General features: G+C 45.6%; 1 protein-coding gene across 2 annotated transcripts; it reads left to right on the plus strand.

Moving 5' to 3' along the window:
* Nucleotides 1-627: 627 nt before the first annotated feature.
* Nucleotides 628-17,535, plus strand: septin5b (septin 5b). Of its 2 annotated transcripts, none has more exons than XM_061734056.1 (11): nt 628-1,033; nt 9,478-9,568; nt 10,582-10,668; nt 10,776-10,899; nt 13,478-13,612; nt 13,684-13,801; nt 14,773-14,874; nt 14,957-15,053; nt 15,134-15,269; nt 15,655-15,757; nt 15,897-17,535. In XM_061734056.1, the coding sequence occupies exons 2-11, from the start codon at nt 9,559-9,561 to the stop codon at nt 15,957-15,959; spliced, it is 975 nt and encodes a 324-aa protein (XP_061590040.1). In that variant the 5' UTR covers nt 628-1,033; nt 9,478-9,558; the 3' UTR covers nt 15,960-17,535. The 2 variants fall into 2 exon arrangements, with proteins under 2 accessions (XP_061590040.1, XP_061590041.1); XM_061734057.1 differs by having other exon boundaries at nt 10,633-10,668.
* Nucleotides 17,536-20,876: the final 3,341 nt, after the last annotated feature.

Raw genomic sequence — 20,876 nt, forward strand, 5'->3', positions numbered from 1 at the left:
ACATATAAATCAAAGGTATAATACACATAGGCATGTACCTATGGACATGTGTATGTGTGTATATATACACACCAAAACATTATATATTTTTTGTATTACACTGACGATTTAAACCTGTACTTTGGGTTATTTGTGTTGTGGACATTGAAAGGACCAATAAACTAAACTAGAAAAACAAGGTGGCCTTGGAGAAGGAAGGGTCTGAACTGATAAGGTGCAGGTTTAAGTCTGTGGCCCCCATGCAGATCAGATCACTTTGGAGGCAGACAGAGTGCTCCAGGCTTGATCTCCCGAATGCATTCTGTATAACTATAACGCCGGGTGATTTTGCTTAAATAAAACTACTAAAACGTATATCTTGTCCTGGCTCTATTTAATCAAAAAACTTTATTTTTGTTGAATAAATAATAGTACGGTAAAAAAAAAAGATGAAACATGAAAGGCGTATTTATGTATCGGTGTGATTTATGTATCACACCGAGGAGGATAGAAAACAAGCTGAGAGAAAAGAAGAGGGTTGTTGAGATTAAACTGGCCTGCAGTCAGCGGAGCTGCAACGCCCCCCTGTGGCGACTCTGTGAACTGCAGACAGTTATCCTCCCAACAATTATAGCAGTTTCCGTCCGAGGCAGCTGTCCTCCTCCAGAGCTACACGTCACATGGACAGATGTGCTGACTCCCCGTCTTTCTGGTTCCTCTGTGCTCACCCAGCTCTCGTCGGAGGCCTGGAGCTGCTGTGACGGAGACCTGACCGTCTTCAGACCCCCCCCCCGGCCCCCCACAACTCATTCAGCATCCCCAGCCTCCAAGATGACGTCCAGCAGCAGCAGGTACCGGAGCCGCGCTGCTCGAGCAGGTGAGCTGCCGCAGGTGGACGGATGAAAACAGCTGGTTGACTACTAACCCTCTTCCTGCCATTTCTGCTTTTATTCCGGTTCTCCTCGCGCTGGAAACGGCCGGATGTGCCCCCCCACCCCAACCCCCTCCTGGTGAAACCTGAACTCTGCTTCATGGTGGATCAGAGGATGCGGAGGTAAGAAGCACGCGGCTGATGGAGCGTGTTTGGAGTTTGAAGCAGACAATAAAACCCTCCTGTTGGGACGGCCTCTCACAAAGACGGATGTAGCTTTTTTTTTTAGGTCCGGGCAGGATTCTGTCTGGATCCCTGATTTATCTATACTCCAGGGCATGGGTGCAGATCCCGGGGGGGACATGTCCCCTCCAATTTCTGAAAAACATGAATTGTCCCCCCATTATAAATACCCTAAATTATTCAAAATTGAACAAATGTATTTTCCGACTTAAAGGTTGAATATGTAGAATATTTATTAAAAATATATTTCTAAAAAAATAATACATCCACGGTGCGTTTTGAGGTATACAGACTGAAAGCAATGGGTCCTTTTTTTTTTAGAACTGTTTACCACCATAACTGTGTTAAAACATGATTTGGTTAGTTTAAACAACTTGTTTAGGGCTCCATATTTCATCCAAATATCAATTGATCGTGCATAAAGTAGTCCCATAGGATAAAAGGAAGATGGTGAGAAGAATTTGAGATGAGTAGACACTAAATGCCCAAAACCCTTAAAATTATGATTTACGAATATAACAGTTAAGTAAGCAGTGACACACACTGTTGGCTGTTTAGGACAAATAAACAAGAAAGGTAAGCACAATAAATGATTCCCTGTGCTGTGCAGTATTTTTTGGCGAGCCTCTACCAATAGATGGCATGGTATGAGTTGCATATTGGCAAACATTTTTTAATTAAAATCACGTTGGTGTCCCCCCCAATCCTGACATCGGATCTGCACCCCTGCTCCAGGGTGAGGAGCAGCAACAATGCTTAAAGATGATGTGGCTTTTATCTGTTCCACTTCAGATGAAAACACGATGGATGGATGGATGGATGGATGGATGGATGGATGGATGGATGGATGATGGTTTAATGGATGGATGGATCATAAAAGCAGCTGCAATTAGCTGAGCTAGCATGGGGAAGTTATTACGAGATTTCAGGGTTAAAAACACTGTGGCGGGGGTCGAATGCCTTACAATTACTTTATAAAGTTTGCATTTATGAGAAATATCAGGACGTTTCAGGAAGAAACTCCATATTTTAGTTTGAAGACCTGCATAGTTGCAAGAAAGAAAAACAGGAATTGTGACTTCACAAATGTATACATCTCAGAAGAATTATCAGATTTTCTGGATTTACAAACTGAAAATATCTGAATTGTTCAACTTGCAAATTTGCAACCCAAAAAAAGTAATTTCGTCCTCATTATTATTTCTATTATTATTTTTCTTTTCTAAATTTCTGACTTAAAGCAGCACTATGTAAATTTTCCACCTTAATATCATATTTCCAGAGTCATTGTGATGGTACATCAACTTACAACAGGTTTAATGACACCTCTGTCATGGTCTGAGAGGTCTGTATCACCTTCACTGGCACGACGTAACTTTGAGGTGCATGGTAGGAACCCTGCACCACTAAAAAACTACACATTTTTACGGCTTTGACTGCTTTACGGCATACGTTACTTCCCCCTCCTTCCCGATTCGTAGTCGAGACGAAAATGGACGGGGCGTGGAGCGCAGAGCTCAGGAGAAGCTGGTAACCCGTTGCTGTGTTGTAGCTGCAGCAGCTCCACACATAACAGACGTAGGGAAAAGATCGCTTATGGTTTAACTTTTCACCGCTTTCCTGCTTGGAGGCAGAACCACGGAGGCCGAGTATCTGAGATAAAGAGTCGTCGGCTCGGTTGGATCACGGCTGTAAGACGACCAAACATAACCTTCCACAGTAAACCAGAAACAAACACTCACACGGACCGTTTTCTTTTTTCTTCTTAAACTTCAAGCCTTCTATTTCATTTTGATATATAATTTACTGTCCTTAATTTGTAACTGCATTTTATAATAATAATAATAATACTACATTTTATTTGTCGGATCAAAACACAGGTTTTATTCCCCACTTCGCCAGCTAAACGCAGTTGCTGGCCAGCTCTCTGCGGTGCAATTAACCCCAATCTTCAGATAAAACTAGTTTGTTGAGGAAAAAATATTAACTCTATTTGTAGCTGCAGAGGAAAAAAATAATCTCACGAAGAAAATAAAAATATTGCTCACGCCTCGGAGCCTCTTCCGCATAATATAGCAGTCAAAAAAAAAGAAAAGAGAAGTAAGAGGGATACAAAACATGTACTGTATGTTGTACTATTATACAAATTTATTGAAACACATGGCGAGTAAAACATTTACCAAAGCAGCTGCCAAACACTCCTAAACAAGGTAGCCTAAGATGTGGGTTGTGCAGAACTGCGGCAGTAAGTCCTCGTCGGAGCTCCACTCTTTGATAGGGATTTCATATGAACCCAAACCGTTAATAATCATTATTTTCTCCATATACCGCTCCCTGGCTTCCTTGTTTAAGGTATCCCGGTAAATTCCATTTCCTTTCCAGCAGTTTAACATCTTTTTTTTTGCGTTTCACTTGGTGAAACAGAAACGTGCTTTTGAAAGTCCGTCCCGTCTTCATTCGCTATCAAAACAAATGCACGCAACGGGCACAGGATTTTTCCGGCAGTACGCGCTGGTGCTCATGGGAAACGTAGTGTTCTTTCTGGTAAAGCACTACCGCTTTTGTCCAAAGGAGCCGCCAAACTCAACAAAAGCTAAAAGTTACATTGTGCTGCTTTAACAGACCTGTGAATTTCAAAGAAAGACCATTCCAGAATTGTGACTTTACAAACTTGTAAATTTGTGAGAAAAAAAACCTCTGTAACATCACCAACAGGCTGCTGAGGGTTTTTGGAGCTTTTTCATCTCCTGACATAAGAACCATGCTGGTATAACTCACTCATGGTCCCCACCCCCTTATCCGGGTCGGGTTTTGGGGGCAGCAGTCTAAGCAGGGAAGCCCAGAATTCCGTCTCTCTGGGCACCTGGTCCAGCTCATCTGGGGGGGATCCAAGGCGTTCCCAAGCCAGCAGAGAGACATAGACCAATGTGTCTGGGTCTTCCCCGGGGTCTCCTCTCAGAGAATCAAAAAACACTGGACGAGATGTTAAATTGTCCCTTGTGCCAATAGGTGGTGAGCACTCATTAAAGATATGCCATGTTGTTGGGAGTGGTATGTAGTCAACAGGTCAGGGTTCTCCAAGTTGTGTGGGAGGTGAGTCTTGGCCAGGGTAGAATTTCATGACAGCCGGGCAAGAGACACATCTTCAGTAGTGTATGCCCTTGCATCATTGGGTGTTTCGGCCTTCCAACACTATACACCCTCCACAAGGGTGGCCCGCCGCAGGATGATCAGTCCTCAGCTTGTGTCCCATGCTCAGCCGCCACCGAAATCCATCCTGTTAATCTGATGTTGGGGCCCAGCACGAGTCCTTCCGCTTGAGCCAAATCCACTGGCTGCTTCTTTCAGCCGCCTCTGAGACTGCTCTGATGGTCCTCCGAAGAGCCTGGCCGTGGCTTCCAAGTTCCTTCAACAGTCTGATGGTAGACGATGCCACAAATCCTCTGCATCCCACTTCAACTGGATAGACTTTGGTTTTCCAGCCACGCTGCCTCGCATCTGCTGCTAGCTCTGAGTAGCGCAGCATCTTACGCTCATAGGCCTCCTCAACAGAGTTCTCCCACGGGACTGTGAGCTCTATGATGTACGCAGTCTTCAGTGAAGGGGACCAGAGCACCAGGTCTGGTCTGAGGTTGGTGGCGGCAATCTCAGGTGGGAAGATTAGTTTTTTGCCGATGTCTGCCAGCATCTTCCAGTCGCGGGCCATGTGTAGGTGTCCTGCTTCTGGCTTGGTGGAAGGATGTTTGGGTGTTTTCTGTCCCTCTCGGACAAACCTTGTTGTCTTCGGGGGATTGGTTGCTCTTGGTGGCAAGGCGTTGGTCACACTCCGCATGCTCTCCAGGGCTGATGCCAGGCTTTTGAGGACCTGATTGTGCCGCCAGGTGTATCTCCCTTGCGTGAGGCTAGTCTTGCAGCCTGTCATGATGTGTCTGAGGGTGGCTGGAGTTGGGCAGAGGGCGCAGGTTGGATCCTCGCCGTACCATTGATGGAGGTTCTTTGGTGATGGGAGCACGTCATAGGTTGCTCTGATGATAAAGCTGATCTTATTTGCTTCCATTTCCCAGAGGTCCCTCCAGCTGATCTTTCTCCTCTCCACACCTTCCCACTGCATCCATTGACCCTGTTTGGCAAGAGAGACAGCCTTCGCACTCCTCAAGACCTCCTCCTGTCGACGCACCTCCTCGACCACCAGTGCCCTCTGCTCTGATGTTGTAGCCTTTTTCCAGGTTGGTCCTCTTGTGGTCAGGCCTAAGCCTCCTCTCCCTTGCTGGACTTGTCCCACAATGTCTTTGTGCCTCAGGGCTGATGTAACCTGCTGCACTGCATCGGATGGTGTCCACTTCCGTCCAGTTGCTAGGGGCGGTGCAGCAGTACTGATGGTCTTGTCTCTGGAGTCCTTCAATGTCATCTGGAGTCTCACTTTAGAACACTTGTATTCCTCAGTTAGACTAGTGAGAGGTAGCTCCAGGATCCCTTTGCCATAGAGGCCGATGTTACTGAGACATCGTGGGACGCCAAGCCACTTTTTTGCATATGAAGTGATGGTTCGCTCCATCTTCTCCACAGTTGTTATTGGGACTTCATACATGGTGAGTGGCCACATTGTTCGGGGGAGGAGTCCAAACTGTAGGCACCAGAGCTTCAGTTTCCCGGGCAAAAGAGTCTTGTTGATGTTATCCAGGCCATTAGCGATCTCTTGCCTTAGTTGTTGCACCTGCTCTTTGTCCTTGAGGCTTGCGTTGTACCACCTGCCCAGGCTTTTGACAGGCTGTTCAGACACTGTTGGTATTGGGTCTTCATCAATGTAGAACCTTGTGTCTCTAAGCACCCCCTTGACTATGGAGATGCTTCGAGATTTGGTTGGTTTTATTTTCATTCGGGCCCACTTGATGTTCTCCTGAAGCTTTCCAAGTAGACGCTTGGTGCATGCTGCAGTAGTGGTCAATGTTGTCATGTCATCCATGTAAGCCCTGATAGGTGGAAGACGGAGCCCAGCCCTGGTTCGTTCACCGCCTACCACCCACTTTGAGGCCCTCATGATGACTTCCATGGCCATTGTGAAAACCAAGGGTGAGACTGTGCAGCCTGCCATGATCCCTACTTCCAAGCGCTGCCATGTTGTAGTGAAGTCGGCTGTTGTGAAGCACAGTTGCAGGTCTTGGAAGTAGTTCTTGACCAGTGTGGTGATGAGTTCTGGTACATGGAAGAAGCTGAAAGATTCCCAGAGAAGTTCATGGGGAACTGAGCCAAATGCATTGGCCAGGTCGAGGAAGATCACATGTAGGTCTCGCTTGTCCTTCTTGGCTGCTTGGATCTGATGCCAGATCATGCTTGTATGCTCCAAGCAACCAGAGAATCCTGGAATTCCAGCTTTCTGTACAGATGTATCGATGTACTTGTTTCTTTCCAGGTAGGTGGACAGCCTCTGTGCTACTATGCTAAAAAAGATTTTCCCCTCGACGTTGAGAAGGCAGATTGGCCGGAATTGGCTGATGTCTGATGCATCCTTTTCTTTTGGTATTAGCACGCCACCAGCCCTTCGCCAAGCCTTGGGTATTCCTTGCTTCTGCCACACTACCCTCATGAGTCTCCACAGAAAGCGTAGCACATCCGGTGCGTTTTTATAGAGCTTATATGGTACTCCGTTAGGTCCCGGAGCCGATGCTGCTCTTGCTCGCCGGACTGTGTTCTCCACTTCTTTCCATTTTGGAGGGCTAGTGTCCAGGTTGGATACAGGTGGATGAATTGGCGGGATGTCAGGCGGGATTGTTATCCGCTCATGCCTTTTTGAGTCATGGTGAACCTTTTCCAGGTGATCCTCCAGTTCCTGCTTTGATGTTTTCAAGGTTCCGCTTTTTTCCTTTGCAAAGAGATCTTTAACAAACTTGAAGGGATCTTTGTAGAAGCGTGTTCTAGTATGTTCTTTCTTCTTGCGAAGTTTCCTCAAGTTCTCTGCTCTTCGCAAAGTTGCCAGCCGACTCTTGATGTCTGCTTGGAGTAGCACGAGACCTTCCCTCTCAGTGTCGGAGGCTTTTTTCCATTGCTTTTTCAGCTGCCTCCTCTCTCTGATTAGTCTCTCGATCTCCTGCTGCCTCCTGGACTTGGCTGGTGTTGGTAGTTTCTTTCCACTTCTTCCTTTGCTCACTCCAAAACGTTCTTCTCCATAGTTGTAGATTATGTCACCCATCCTTTCAAGCTTTCCCTCTGCTGTGCCCGTTTGTTGCTCCAAGATTTGTGTCAGGTCACTGTTGATTGTTTCCCACTCTTTTTTGTCGACAGCTTTGGGCCACTTCACACAAGGTTTGTGCCCTTTGATCTTTCTCTCCATTGGAGGTCTCTGTGGTTGTGTGGGCTCCTCCACCGGCGTTTCTGTGTTTGTTTCACCCTCTTCAGTGACAGGGGTGCTGATGCTCTGCAAACTTTGGTTTGAGTCCTGTTGCTGTGCTTCACTCGACTGATTTGACTTGTTGCTTCGTAAAAAGTACTTGTCAATGCGAGGCCCTTGTCTCTGCTCTCTCAAACACCTTTTCCTCCCTTGGTGGATCCTCAAGCCCATTGCTGAGAGAGACATGTCCTGGAACACCTCCCCAGGGAGGCGTCCAGGAGGGACCCTCACCAGAAGCCAGAGCCACCTCATCTGGCTCCGCTGGATGTGGAGGAGTAGCATCTCTACTCTGAAATCCTGCCGGATGACTGATCTTAACACCCTGTCTCTGAGGGAGAACCCAGACGCCCTGCGGAGGAAACTCGTTTCCGCCGCTTGTATCCGTGCTCTCGTGTTTTCTGTCTTTACCCAAAGCTCATACCCCAGAGGTGAGGGTAGGAATATAGACTAACTATACCGGAGAGCGTTGCCCTTTGGTTCAGCTCCTTCTTCACCATGACAGATCAGATGCCATATCAATTCATATATCGATTTCCCGTTCCATTCTTCCCTCACTCATGAACAAGATCCCGAGATTCTTGAACTCCTCTGATTGGGGCAGGATCTGATTTCTGATTTCCCGAAGGTCAGCTACAATACCTTTAACAACCCAACTTCAGTTTAGCTACAGTTAGCCTCTTTATCTCGGTAGACTAAACTAATGCTAACATATGAAGCTAACTAATATTTTCTTTCACATTAATTCTGATCAAATCTGTCCAAACGTTCATTTCAAGTGTTTGAAACCAGGACTAGTAGAACTGAAATCAAGACTTATGGTGCTTTTATACTAGTACCTACTCAGCGCGACCCGACTCGTCTCGCCTCCACTCGCCTTGTCCTTGTTTGTTTCACTCAGATGAGAAGTAGGAGGGTTGGAGCAAAGCTGCGGTGACGTATTTGATTGTGTGATCTAAACGGGGAAGACACTAAAGATGTAGAACATGGAGGAGATGATATATGTGCTGCTGGGTCTGTGACTTGTGTTCGATATCAAGTTAAAAATGAGAGTGAAAGAAGTTTCAAGCGGCAACACTTTTTTTTTTTTGTTTGTTTGTGTCGGCGCTGATGAAAAGTCAGCTGGGAGACGCGAGCGGCTGAGAAGTGACGGAGCACCTGTTGATCTTGTCGTTCCTTATTGCCCGTCTAGATCCCTTTTTAATTCTCTCCTCAGCCACCAGGTTTATGAACATCTGCACCTCAGAGTTAGATCCCAAACAGACGTTTGCGCTGCCATTGTCTGTTGAATAAAATCGCCGCAAGCCGCTCTTGCGCTGATTGCCGCTTTCTAATTCAAACGTCTGACGACCCCGTTCCCCGACCAATCCGTGACGTGTAGTGTCATGACATCAGATGCAGGCCGACTCAGCACGCTTAGAACCTCGGCAGAATAGATACAGAAAAAGTATCTACTCGGCACGCCTCCACCCGCCTCCACCCGTAGTTTAAAAGCGCAAAACGGGGGCGTGGCGAGTCGAGTCGCGCTGAGTAGGTACTAGTGTAAAAGCGCCATTACAGAGCTCCACTGGGACCCTGGTCCTTGGGACTGGGTCAGTTCCAGTCTTCTTCCTCCTCACGTGTACAATTATATTCAAAAGTTACAACCACCTTTTTAATCCAATGTTTTTTTTTTTGTCCCTGATTGTATTAGTCTAAAATACCATGTGGGCAGCCCTAAGTACCTGGATAATCCAGTGTCTCTGGGATCTATTTTGGACTTTATCATTCTCTTGCATGGTTGTGGGAGAGTTCTTTAGGCTGCCTTGAATGAGTGATAATCTCTGTGTTTACATGGATAACAGCACTGCCACGTTAATCTGACAAAGATCTTACTGTGATCTAGGGACTACCTTGTCTTAACACATTTTCAGCATGGCGTTGCTGAGAGCTGAGCGTCTTCAGTCTGAGACTGGTACGGTCCATTCTGCCGTAACTATCTGTTGTCTGTGTCTGTTTCCAGGAGAAAGAGTATGTCGGTTTTGCGACATTGCCCAACCAGGTGCACAGGAAGTCCGTTAAAAAAGGCTTTGACTTCACGCTGATGGTGGCAGGTGAGACGAATACTTGTTTGTTTTAGTTCGGCAACGAAAAAGAAAACCAAAATGTTTTTTTTTTTCCAAAATTAGAGTTCTAAAAGTATTGTACATCCAATATTTGTTCTATTACTCAGCTTCTATGCATTTTGCACGTTTTCCTTGAAAAACAGTTAATATTTGTGGCTAAATAATCAGTTTATTAGCCCGTAGCTAATGAGCGCCCCAGTACCAATAATGATGACGCAGAGATTAATCACAATAATTTAATCACACAAAATCCAAAACAACACACGTGGGCAAAACACCAAACAAACAAGAGGAAGCTGACATTTGATCCGATGAAGTCTATTTTCTCTAAACAAAACACAAATCCAACAGCAAAGGAGAAGTCGACTGGTGGCTCAAACAGAGACCGCCGCGTCAACCGGCGGCTCCCAGCGGCTTAAAGCTCAGACTCCCCAACTACAACAAACTGCTTCAGGTTTTACAGCCCAACTCTGAGTTCAGTCTGATCTTTGGGGTTTCACCGGCAGAAACCAGATTCGAGAGGAAAGACTCCAGATTCATGGAATCACTGCTAGTCAAGATTGTGGAAAAGCTGGACCACAGACTGTCATCATGGGCCTGGACCTGTGTGTTCAGGTTCTGGGCCTGGACCTGAATGTTCAGGTTCTGGACATGGACCTACGTGTTCAGGATGATGAACCTGGACCTGCATGTTTGAGGGTCAGTGGCTCCTGAGGAACCACAAAACCCTTTTTGATCAGATTGTTCCATCCCCAGAGGGACATCGATTCATGAAGTGTCCATTGGTTCTATTGGCTGTGAAGATTCCAGAGATGCCAATCATCCAGATTCATCATCGTTCCTGAGATATGTCCTTGTACAAACCTCCACATGGAATCGTTTCATAAAATATTCTGCATTTAAATATTTACACATTTGTTCAAAGTTACAAAAACAGAAACTGGGCTGTAAAATCACAGAAATGTAAAAAAGAGAAAGAATGAAAAGTGTGTGTCTCACAGGTGAGTCCGGTCTTGGTAAATCCACCCTGGTCAACAGCCTCTTCCTTACAGACCTCTACAAGGAGAGGAAGCTGCTGAACGCTGAAGGTGAGCTACCTGTCGATCAATCACACATCAGATCCATCACCCTTCAGTCTGTAGACCTCTCTCTCTCACATCTGTCCAACATCTGTGTTGCTGTTTTTTCCCTGAAGAGCGCATCAGACAGACAGTGGAGATCACAAGGCGAACGGTGGACATCGAGGAGAAAGGGGTGAAGCTGAAGCTGACCATTGTGGACGCTCCAGGGTTTGGAGACGCTGTCAATAACACGGAGTGGTGAGACAGAGATCTGAGATTGGTTTCCACTAGGGCTGTTCGATTAATCGATTTTAAATCGTAATCGCGATTATGTAATTAGAACGATGTTAAAACGTGAAAATCGTAAAATCGATTTTTCACTTTTTTTTTTTTTTTTTTTACCTTGTCTGCACACATATTAATGATTGATACCATATTAATGATTGATGGAAATACCTCTCAATACCTGCGACAAGTGCCCCATCGGAGAGGCTCTTTAGTGTAGGAGAGGGCGTTGTAACATGCCACCGGGCATCCCTCAAGCCAGATGCGGTAGACCGGCTCGTGTTCCTTGCAAAAAACTTGCAAATGTGAATAGCAAATGTAATGACTGACATTACACACCTACCTCCTTCATGGGTTGCATTATTATTTAGCATGCAAAGACCCAGTTTAGTTTAATTAGAAAATGTCTTGTTTTATTTAATTGGAAATATAACTTACTGTATGTTTGCAAGTGCTGATTTGCTGATTTTTTTTTTCAGAGATAAAACTTTATATTTTATTATATTTTTTAAAACTTTTTTTCAACTTATTTTACAGAGTTTTGCACTTTATTCATTCATTTTTGGTTTAATAAGAGCAAAGTTTGCACTTAAAGCCCAATGGGGCAAATGTTCAATAAAAAACCGCATATTTGAAATCATTTCTTTGCCTTTTGTCAATTCACAAAATAATCGTAATCGAAATCGAAAATCGGATTTTGAGAGAAAAAAATCGAGATTTTATTTTTGGGCAAAATCGAACAGCCCTAGTTTCCACACTGAAGTATCAGAAGGAGAAAACCTTCTGTAGTATTCAGCTTCAGCCCCATGAAAGTATCCAACATGGGAGTTTGAGCAAGCTACGTATTCTTAACACTCATTCATGACAGCTGTACGTGGCTTCTTCCGTCTGTGTCCTGCCTGGCTTTCCGCCAACTTTTTGGACGTGGTCCAGGTGCTTACTAAGCGGTGACACTCTGACTCCAGGGTTGAAACCAACCAACCATTAGGGACTCTCATCAGAAAACCTTTTGTTGACGAGGAGGGTTGTCCAATAATTAAAGGGTCTTATGAATAAACAGACCAACACCAGCAGAAGTCATGGGGGCAGTATTGAGTCAGTCTTAAAACTAAATATGAGAAAACTACAAAGAAGCAAACTGGAAAAGATTCTAAAGTATTAAAAATTAACCCTCCCTCAACCCTGGTCTGGTTGAAGACTATCGGACGGCCTCACTGCCTCCCTTCCTCTCTGAGGTGATGGAACCAGCTGTTTCTAAGCAGGTCGTGGACTTCCTCACACAAAATAACCTTCTTGATATGAATTGGTCTGGTTTTCAAAAAGGTCCATCCCACTGAAACTTCTGTAGCCCTAAGAACAGCGAGAGCAGCGGGTCAGTCCTCTTGTTTATCCTTCTTCTGCTGCCGTCGATGCAGTTAACCACAACATGCTGCTATCTGTACTCTCAAACCTGGACCTCTCAAGATCAGTACATTCTTGGTTCTGTTTCGTTATAGTGTCACGGCAGGGGAAAACATCCTCATTACATCATCTCTTCACAGGAGTGCCCCAAGGCTCAGTACTTGGACCCATACTCTTTTCTATATACCTCACCTCTCTGGACCAGAGTATTCATTCACACGGCTTCTCACATCACTGCAGATGATACACAACTTGACCTTAATTCCCACCAGACGACCCCACAATCTCTGTACGGATTTCAGCTTGCTTCTCTGAGCCGTCTGGATGGAGGAAGGGTATTCACCTTTAACTTAACTCTTAAAGATTGAGGTCCTGGTTAAATCATTCATTCGATCATTCATTCAGCCTCCATATCAACATAAATATCGGCTCTACTACTGTCACTCATATGAAGGTCACAGAGAACCTGGGGGTCATGACCAATTATTGTCCTCTGACCACATTGCTTCTGTGTCCAGGTCGTGCCGCTTTTTCATGGTTATACCCCGCCTCCATTACTGCAACGTCTGTTCATTGAGCTTCTCTGGCTACCTGTAGCTGCTCCACTAAAGCACAAGTCTCTGTCACTCGTCTACAAGGAGGTCTCGGGGTCCACATAAAGGTTTACATGTCTCTATGAGCCCTGCGATCTTCACAAGAATGCAGACCGGCCTTGTCCTCTCCTCACACGAGATCTCAGTTCAGACTGTACTCCACGTGGTTCCTCAGTGAGGGAACAAGTTACCAATGGAGACGAGATCAGTTGTCTCTCTATGTACTAGAAGGTGTCCTCATCCAAGAACGACTTCTGTCGTGAAAACTTCTCGAGCACTTGAATATCGTCTTAGTTGCACTTATTGGAATAAAGTCTTGTCTGTAGCTACTTTGTGATCTGCTATGTCACTGTAGCCTGGGGGTATTCCTCTGTTGTAAGTCACTTTAAAGCCTCTGCTAAATAAAATGTAATGTAAAAGTCAACAAAAAAACAAAGGTATGTAAGTTGGTGAAGTAAAGAACATTCTGAAGGGACGGATGTGTTCTTGTATGAAAATGGAGCATAAACTAGACTTCGGACTAGATTTCTAGTGAGGTGTGGTTTTGTCTTTTATAGCTGGAGGCCGGTCACCGACTACATCGAGCAGCAGTTCGAGCACTATTTCAGGGACGAAAGCGGACTGAACCGGAAGAACATCCAGGACAACAGAGTCCACTGCTGCCTCTACTTCATCTCCCCATTTGGACAAGGGTACCACATTTACTACAACATGTATGCTTATATTTGTTCAAATACTCAGTGAGGTTAATGTCCCTCTACAGGCTTCGTCCGATCGATGTGGAGTTCATGAGGGCCCTGCAGGATAAAGTTAATGTGGTTCCTGTCATCGCTAAAGCCGACTGCCTCACTCTGCTGGAGATAAAAAAGCTCAAAGAGCGGGTAAGATAACTTACAAACACCAAGTGGAAATACAAGGTCTAAGTTCATGTTTCAGCTCTGTCCTGTACAAATGAACCTGTTAGTATCCAAGTCCTAGACCTGGACCTTTCCTGAGACCTGTAAGCATCCGAGTCCTAGACCTGGACCTTTCCTGGGACCTATTAGCATCCTAGTCATGGACCTGGGCCTGTCCTACGACCTTTTAGCTTTCTAGTCCTGGACCTATTATGGGCCTGTCAGCACCTGAGAAGACTGTTCATTCTTGTAGGAACCCCATCATCCTCTCAGGAGTGCACGTCCCATTAAATTAACTCCAAGGTCTGGCTGTGAAACCAAAACAAGACCAGCATCTCAGAGAGTAACCTCATGTAAAAGCTCGTCCTTGTGCTGACTTGTCTACCTGAAGACTACCTTGCTGTATCAACTCAGCTCAACTTGCTCAGACCTAAATTCTTCCACAAGCATAAGAGACTAAAAATGTTGTGCAGGAAATCTACAAACTGTTGAATGATGAAGGTGATTAAGGTGATTAAGGTGATGAAGATGATGAAGGCTCCCAGTAATGGCCACATATTTGCCTGATACGAGGACCCACTGTGATCAAGTAAAAGAAAGCAAAGACTGAGTGCTAACCTCCGGGTATGAGTGTATCTGGTGTACGTTGGCTTTTGCATTTTTTTACAATACCCATTCTTCCCACTAGGGGGTGTGGTTCACATATCTGCACTGAGAATGACTGATTCAGTAAAATTGGTAACACATGTGGTGGCAGTGAGGAAATCATTTCCAGCTCCTTGCAGATGACTCATTCATTCCTCCTCAGAGATCTCATCCGAGGTTGCTTTTTAAAGCTCTCAAACACCAAAGCAGTAAGCTGGTGCTGATGTTTATTTCTGTAAGAGGGTCTATGCAGCATATGTGAGGGTTTCAGCTGGCACCAGTCACATCTCAGATGTTCCTTGTCCTTCCAGCTCAGGGAAGAGACTGATAAGTATGGGATAAAGATCTATCAGTTCCCAGACTGCGACTCGGATGAAGACGAGGACTTCAAACAGCAAGATAGAGAGCTGAAGGTCAGCTTGGTCTAAAAGACGCGCCTGTTATTGGCCTCCCACTGAATCCCTCTGAATTCATTTTCTGCTACTTGTGTTGCAGGAGAGCATCCCCTTTGCCGTCATTGGCGGGAACACAGTGGTGGAGGCGCGAGGCCAGCGGGTGAGAGGGCGACTCTACCCGTGGGGCGTCGTGGAGGGTGAGACTCTAAACTGAAATCTGAAGCGGCTCAGAGTGTGTACTCATCTAGACCTGATCTGGATGTTTTCCTGTTCTCAGTGGAGAACCCGTCCCACTGTGACTTTGTGAAGCTCAGGAACATGCTAATAAGAACTCACATGCATGATCTGAAGGACACCACCAACGACTGTCACTATGAGAACTACAGGGCTCAGTGCATCCAGAGCATGACCAGGTAAGGGTGGAGACTTGCCGTTTTATGCCAGGAACAGAATAAAGGGTTCCTTTTGCTTTTTGATTGTGAGATCTTTGTCTACTTTCCAAGCTGCGGCCACTGCCAGTCAGGGTTTGCAATTGCATTCTGCATTTTAATATAATGAAATTTACACAGTAACATAGGCATATCTTCATCGGAAACACAGGTGCACGGATACACAGGTGTACTTGTGAGAGGAACCGCAGGTCTGCATCAGGACCCTGGTGGTCAGTAGAGGAACTCCTGTGGGGGGACTGTCATCTGTGGAGATGTTACCTGTTGACTGTAGTGGATTACTGCATCTATGACCTTAAAAAAGCTGAGCTGTCTTCGGTTCTCATCCTTCATTTGTTTCCTGCTGCAGCAAGATGAATGCAGATAAACGGGTGGAGAGTCCCATCCCTATCCTGTCGCTGCCCACACCAGACGTGGAGACGGAGAAGATCATCAAGATGAAGGATGAAGAAGTGAGTGAAAGCCTGAAACTGAATGATCCAGCTGCTGAGTAAACCAGATGTGGATTTATAACCCGTACATGTTCTGATGTCATCTCCCATCCTGCTCTCATTCCCTCTGATCCTGTCTTGATCTGGTTTTCATCTGCAGCTGAGAAGGATGCAGCAGATGCTTCAGAAAATGCAGCAGCAGATGCACGAGCAGGACCTGTGATGCCCAACCATCACCTAGAAATCCAAGTGAGGCAACAAGGAAGCGTTGCTCATGGATGAATGGGAGATAGAACGACAGCATGCTTTGTTTTTAACGCAGTCACTGGCCAAGTGAGTCTCTTAGATGACACAGAACAGCTAAACTTCAGACACAGTAGGTGAATGGCCGAGCTCTGAGCTTGAAGCACTGTTCCAGCTGCTGCATCGGTTATTTTAGCAGTCGAGGTTAAACCTGGTTGCACCAGTTACGATTAAGCACCAACAGTTAGTTTGACAGTGTTCACCGGTGTAATCAGTTTTGTTTCTCTGCACTAATAAAAAAGGTTATCTAGTCTTAGTGGGTTGTAATTTTAGACAAAGGAAGATGGACCACACATTTTCTTTTACTTATTGTGAAATTATCAATAATATAAGCAAACAGGGAAAACGTGGACAAGACCGAGTACCCCCAGGACTCTGCAGCTTTTAGATTCACCTCTAGCAGAAATAACTTGATGTAGATATTTCCTGCGTGACTTTACTTGTGGTTAAGGTATAGCCAACATTCTTAGCTACAACAAGCTAACCTTTTAACTTTAGCGCTCAAACTATAACATAATAGCCCATACGCAGGCAAGTTATAATATAGCTACCAGGGTTAGCTTTAAGCTACCCTCCTACTTACAGGTCAGAGTTAGCTCTAAAAGGTAATGCTATAGCTAGGTCATGCTATACATTAACCTTTATCTGGGTTAGCTACAGAAAAACTAACATGGTAACATTAGCTATAACAAGCTAAACATTCAGCTATTGATGAACTGATGAAGTTCTTACATGATGTTAGCTATAACAAGCTAACTTTTTATCGATGGATCAGCTAACAGCGTTAGTTATAACAAGCTAATATATAGCTAGGTTAATTGTAGTCTAGATAATATGTTTGCTATAATAAGCTAAACTTTTAGCTGTGGGTCAATTAGCAGGGTTAGCTATAACAGGAAAATATATATCAAGGTTAGCTAAAGGTTAGCTTGATAGGTGACCTATAGCTAATCTATTCATCTCCATGCTGTAGGCTAACATGTTCAAGATTGCATTGCAGAGGGGCCCTGGATAGCTCAGTGGGTTGAGCGGGTGCCATTTGGCTATAGTCCTTGTGCGGGCAGTGCAGGTTCGAGTCCCGACCTGTAAGATACTGCAATGTCTGTCCCCCTCTCTCTACCCGCTTCCTGTCTACCTACTTTCTAAATAAAGGCCATTACTGCCACAAAAACCTTTAAAAAAAGAAGATTGCATCATATGTCAAGCTTAAGGTAGTTAGTTGGTAGCTTTTCAAAATAAAAGGTTCAGCCTCCGCCCTAACCTCCACTAATGTTTTAGCTTGTTAGCCTAGTTACTGGTGCACTTTTACCTGGGTCAAACCGGATCACGTTGGTGTCAATTTTGTCTGAGATCAGTAAAAATCACAAAGTTTGATTTGTAAAGATGAAGTTGTGTCTGAAATGAGACAGTAAGACGTTCTTCCACCACGCAGGACTACGTGGCTTGTCTTTGGACACTTGTGTTATTTTTTTATTGGCACATTCATTAAAATGTGAATGACATATCATTTATTTCCGTGTATTTGTTTCATTTAACTGTTCATTTTGCTATGTGATGCATCTGCCGACACCTCAGTGTGTGTTTTTGTTTTTGTTTTTTCTTTTCGTGTTATTTTTCAGACTCAACACGGCCGCCAGTAAATCCAAGCGGTTAGCCTCTTAGCTCGTCTGCAAAACATCAGAACCACCTGGCCCGTGTGTTCACGTCAAGTGTCACCATTACAGATGTCTGTGGTGTAAAGAAGCAACATCTGTTTTTTTTATTTGAGTTTAAAACAGAATTAATAAAATGTGCAGTTCCTCTACTGACCACCAGGGTCTGGATCCAGACCTACAGGACTGTCTCAGAAAATTAGAATATTGTGATTTTCTGTAATGCAATTACAAAAACAAAAATGTCATACATTCTGGATTCATTACAAATCAACTGAAATATTGCAAGCCTTTTATTATTTTAATATTGCCGATCATGGCTTACAGTTTAAGAAAACTCAAATATCCTATCTCAAAAAATTTGACTCTTCTGGGAATCTTAATCTTAAACTGTAAACCGTAATCAGCAATATTAAAATAATAAAAGGCTTGCAATATTTCAGTTGATTTGTAATGATTCCATTTTTGTTTTTTTTAATTGCAGAAAATAAAGAACTTGGTCACAATATTCTAATTTTCTGAGACAGTCCTGTACATTTCCTCCAGTTGGGCGTGTAATCACCACCCCTGACAAAGTCCTGAGACTCCAAAGTCCGAGGTCAACTGGTGAAGACCCTGCTGGTGACTGATGGAGGCTCCCCCAGTCTTCATTTCAGACATTTCAGCAATGACACTTGATATGAGAGTTTTAGGACAGGTTTGATCAGGATGAATAAAACAGTGAAATATTATTGCATCATAGGTTAGCATAAGCTGAGTCACCCAAGCAAAAATGGCCAACTGTGATTGACATGGTAGATGTGTTTAGCTGGCACACAAGTCTGTTTGTTCTGCTGATCGTATTGGATTAATCCATGTTTGGCCCAGTTCTGCCAGAACGGTGACGTGCAATACAGTAAGATGATGAAGATGCTTCAAAAGAACTGTTAGGAAACCTGTGGATGACATTACAGGCCGTGTGTCCAGTTTGCTTTGTGCAGTCCATATGATGATCTCTGACCAGCCAGGTTTATCTTTAGTTCAACTTTAGACTAAACCTTAGATTCATAAATCTATCCTTTTTTCTTTTTTAATCATGGCAGATTAATGCATCACATAGCCTTTAAAGGCTATAGCTCCCAGTGCTTTACAAATATATTTTTGTATTAGCAGTGCGCCCTGTTATCACGTGTATTTTGCTGTATTTGTTGCAACCAGTGGTGGATTTAGCGAATTGGGGGCCCAAGGCGAAGGTATGTATGGGGCCCTCTTCATACGACTAAACAAATGAGGGAAGTAAACCTAAACCTTGTCGGAGAGGAGAAAAAACCTTGCCCTTTAAACCCAACATACACCCTTTACGCCAAAATGAAGATAGAAAACATAAAGTGTCTAGCACTAGACAAAGCATTGTGGAATCCAATACAGAATAAGAATTCAGATAACATTGTCTTTGCCAAAATGCAAAATGAAAACCAGCACTGTTTATTGAACTTTTTCCAAACTACAAACATACTGTGTGTACATGCCTGATGGTCCACAGACTCCGCAAAATAAGGTATTGCACAACAGACCCACCAGTAAGCCCTGCCCCTCAACAGGCTGCCCAGTGGCTGTTGAATATAATTTCCACTGGGACCAGAACTCAGACATCTGTAGTTGTCAGCTCCACAGAAAACCCCTGGAAGCCAGAAACAGCTGCTTTCGTCCTGTTACTGCGGGTTCTTTAAAGCTGCTAGGGGGTGGGGGTCGAGGGAACCCTCCCATATAGGGTTGCCAACCGTCCCTTGAAAAATGTAATCGTCCCATATAATCTAAAGTACGCGTCCCGTATTGAGCTGAAAAGGGACGCACTTTGTCCCGTATTACTGTGAGAGTCAAAAAATAGTCATAAAATGCCAATGGAAAATGGCATTGAGCTGTTCAGTTCATAAGTTATTTTTTTCTGTTTTACTACAACTGTAGCCTACAGTCAAGTTTTCTTCAGACTTTCTGTTTGCACTTTTGTTATTGTACTTGTCATGGTTAGGTTGTTTTAGGACCCAAGTGCAGGAGACAGAGGGAGGCTGGAGGCAGTAGTTCTCAAAAACAAGGGGTTTATTCCAAAAAGGCAAAACAAGGCGCTGCAAAGCAGGATGAACAAAAAACCAGGATCAAGGAAAAGGTACGAGGAGACATGGAGGAAGACACAGTACGGACCGACAGGGAACCAAGGAATGACAAGACAAGATATACTGAAGGGATAACGAGACATGACGAGACACAGGTGCAGACACAATCAGGGCAGATGGGACACAGGCGGGGCAAGACAGAAACTGAAAGTTACAAACACTGGGGGGAAGTGTCAAACCCTGACAGTACCCCCCCCTCAAGGGACAGATCCCAGATGTCCCCAGAGTCCTAACCCAGGGTGGGCGGAGGGGGCCTGGAGGAGGGCCCAGGCCACACACGGCCAAAGCTCCGGGGGCCGCCCTCGGGACCGAGCAGACCAGCGAGAGAGCTCGGGGGGGCGTCCCCGAGGCCTAGGCCTGGGTCTTGGCGGGGGGCGTGACGGGGATTCCTGGCGGGGCTCTGAGACTGGACGGGACTCGGGAACCTGACGGGGCTCGGGAACCTGACGGGGCTCGGGAACCTGACGGGGCTCGGGAACCTGACGGGGCTCGGGAACCTGACGGGGCTCGGGAACCTGACGGGGCTCTGGGACCGCCTCAGGAACAGAAGCTGCGGGACCGCCTCAGGAACAGAGGGCTGCGGGACCGCCTCAGGAACAGAGGGCTGCGGGACCGCCTCAGGAACAGAGGGCTGCGGGACCGCCTCAGGAACAGAGGGCTGCGGGACCGCCTCAGGAACAGAGGGCTGCGGGACCGCCTCAGGAACAGAGGGCTGCGGGACCGCCTCAGGAACAGAGGACTGCGGGACCGCCTCAGGAACAGAGGGCTGCGGGACCGCCTCAGGAACAGAGGGCTGCGGGACCGCCTCAGGAACAGAGGACTGCGACATCGCCTCAGGATCCGGAGTCGGGGCTGACAGGAGGTGGGGAGCCGGAACAGGGGCTGACAGGAGGCGGGGAGCCGGAACAGGGGCTGACAGGAGGCGGGGAGCCGGAACAGGAGCAGACAGCATGCGGGGAGCCGGAACAGGAGCAGACAGGATGCAGGGAGCCGGAACAGGAGCAGACAGGATGCGGGGAACCGGAACAGGAGCAG

The sequence above is a fragment of the Cololabis saira genome, chromosome 11 (genome assembly GCF_033807715.1).
Source record: "Cololabis saira isolate AMF1-May2022 chromosome 11, fColSai1.1, whole genome shotgun sequence".
NCBI lineage: Eukaryota > Metazoa > Chordata > Actinopteri > Beloniformes > Belonidae > Cololabis > Cololabis saira.

What these genes read in the sequence shown, in the direction of transcription:
- septin5b (XM_061734056.1), top strand. An exon ending in GAAGCTGCTGAACGCTGAAG is followed by an intron (nt 10,669 to 10,775) that starts GTGAGCTACCTG and finishes TTTTCCCTGAAG; the next exon opens with AGCGCATCAGACAGACAGTG. An exon ending in TAAAAAAGCTCAAAGAGCGG is followed by an intron (nt 13,802 to 14,772) that starts GTAAGATAACTT and finishes TTGTCCTTCCAG; the next exon opens with CTCAGGGAAGAGACTGATAA.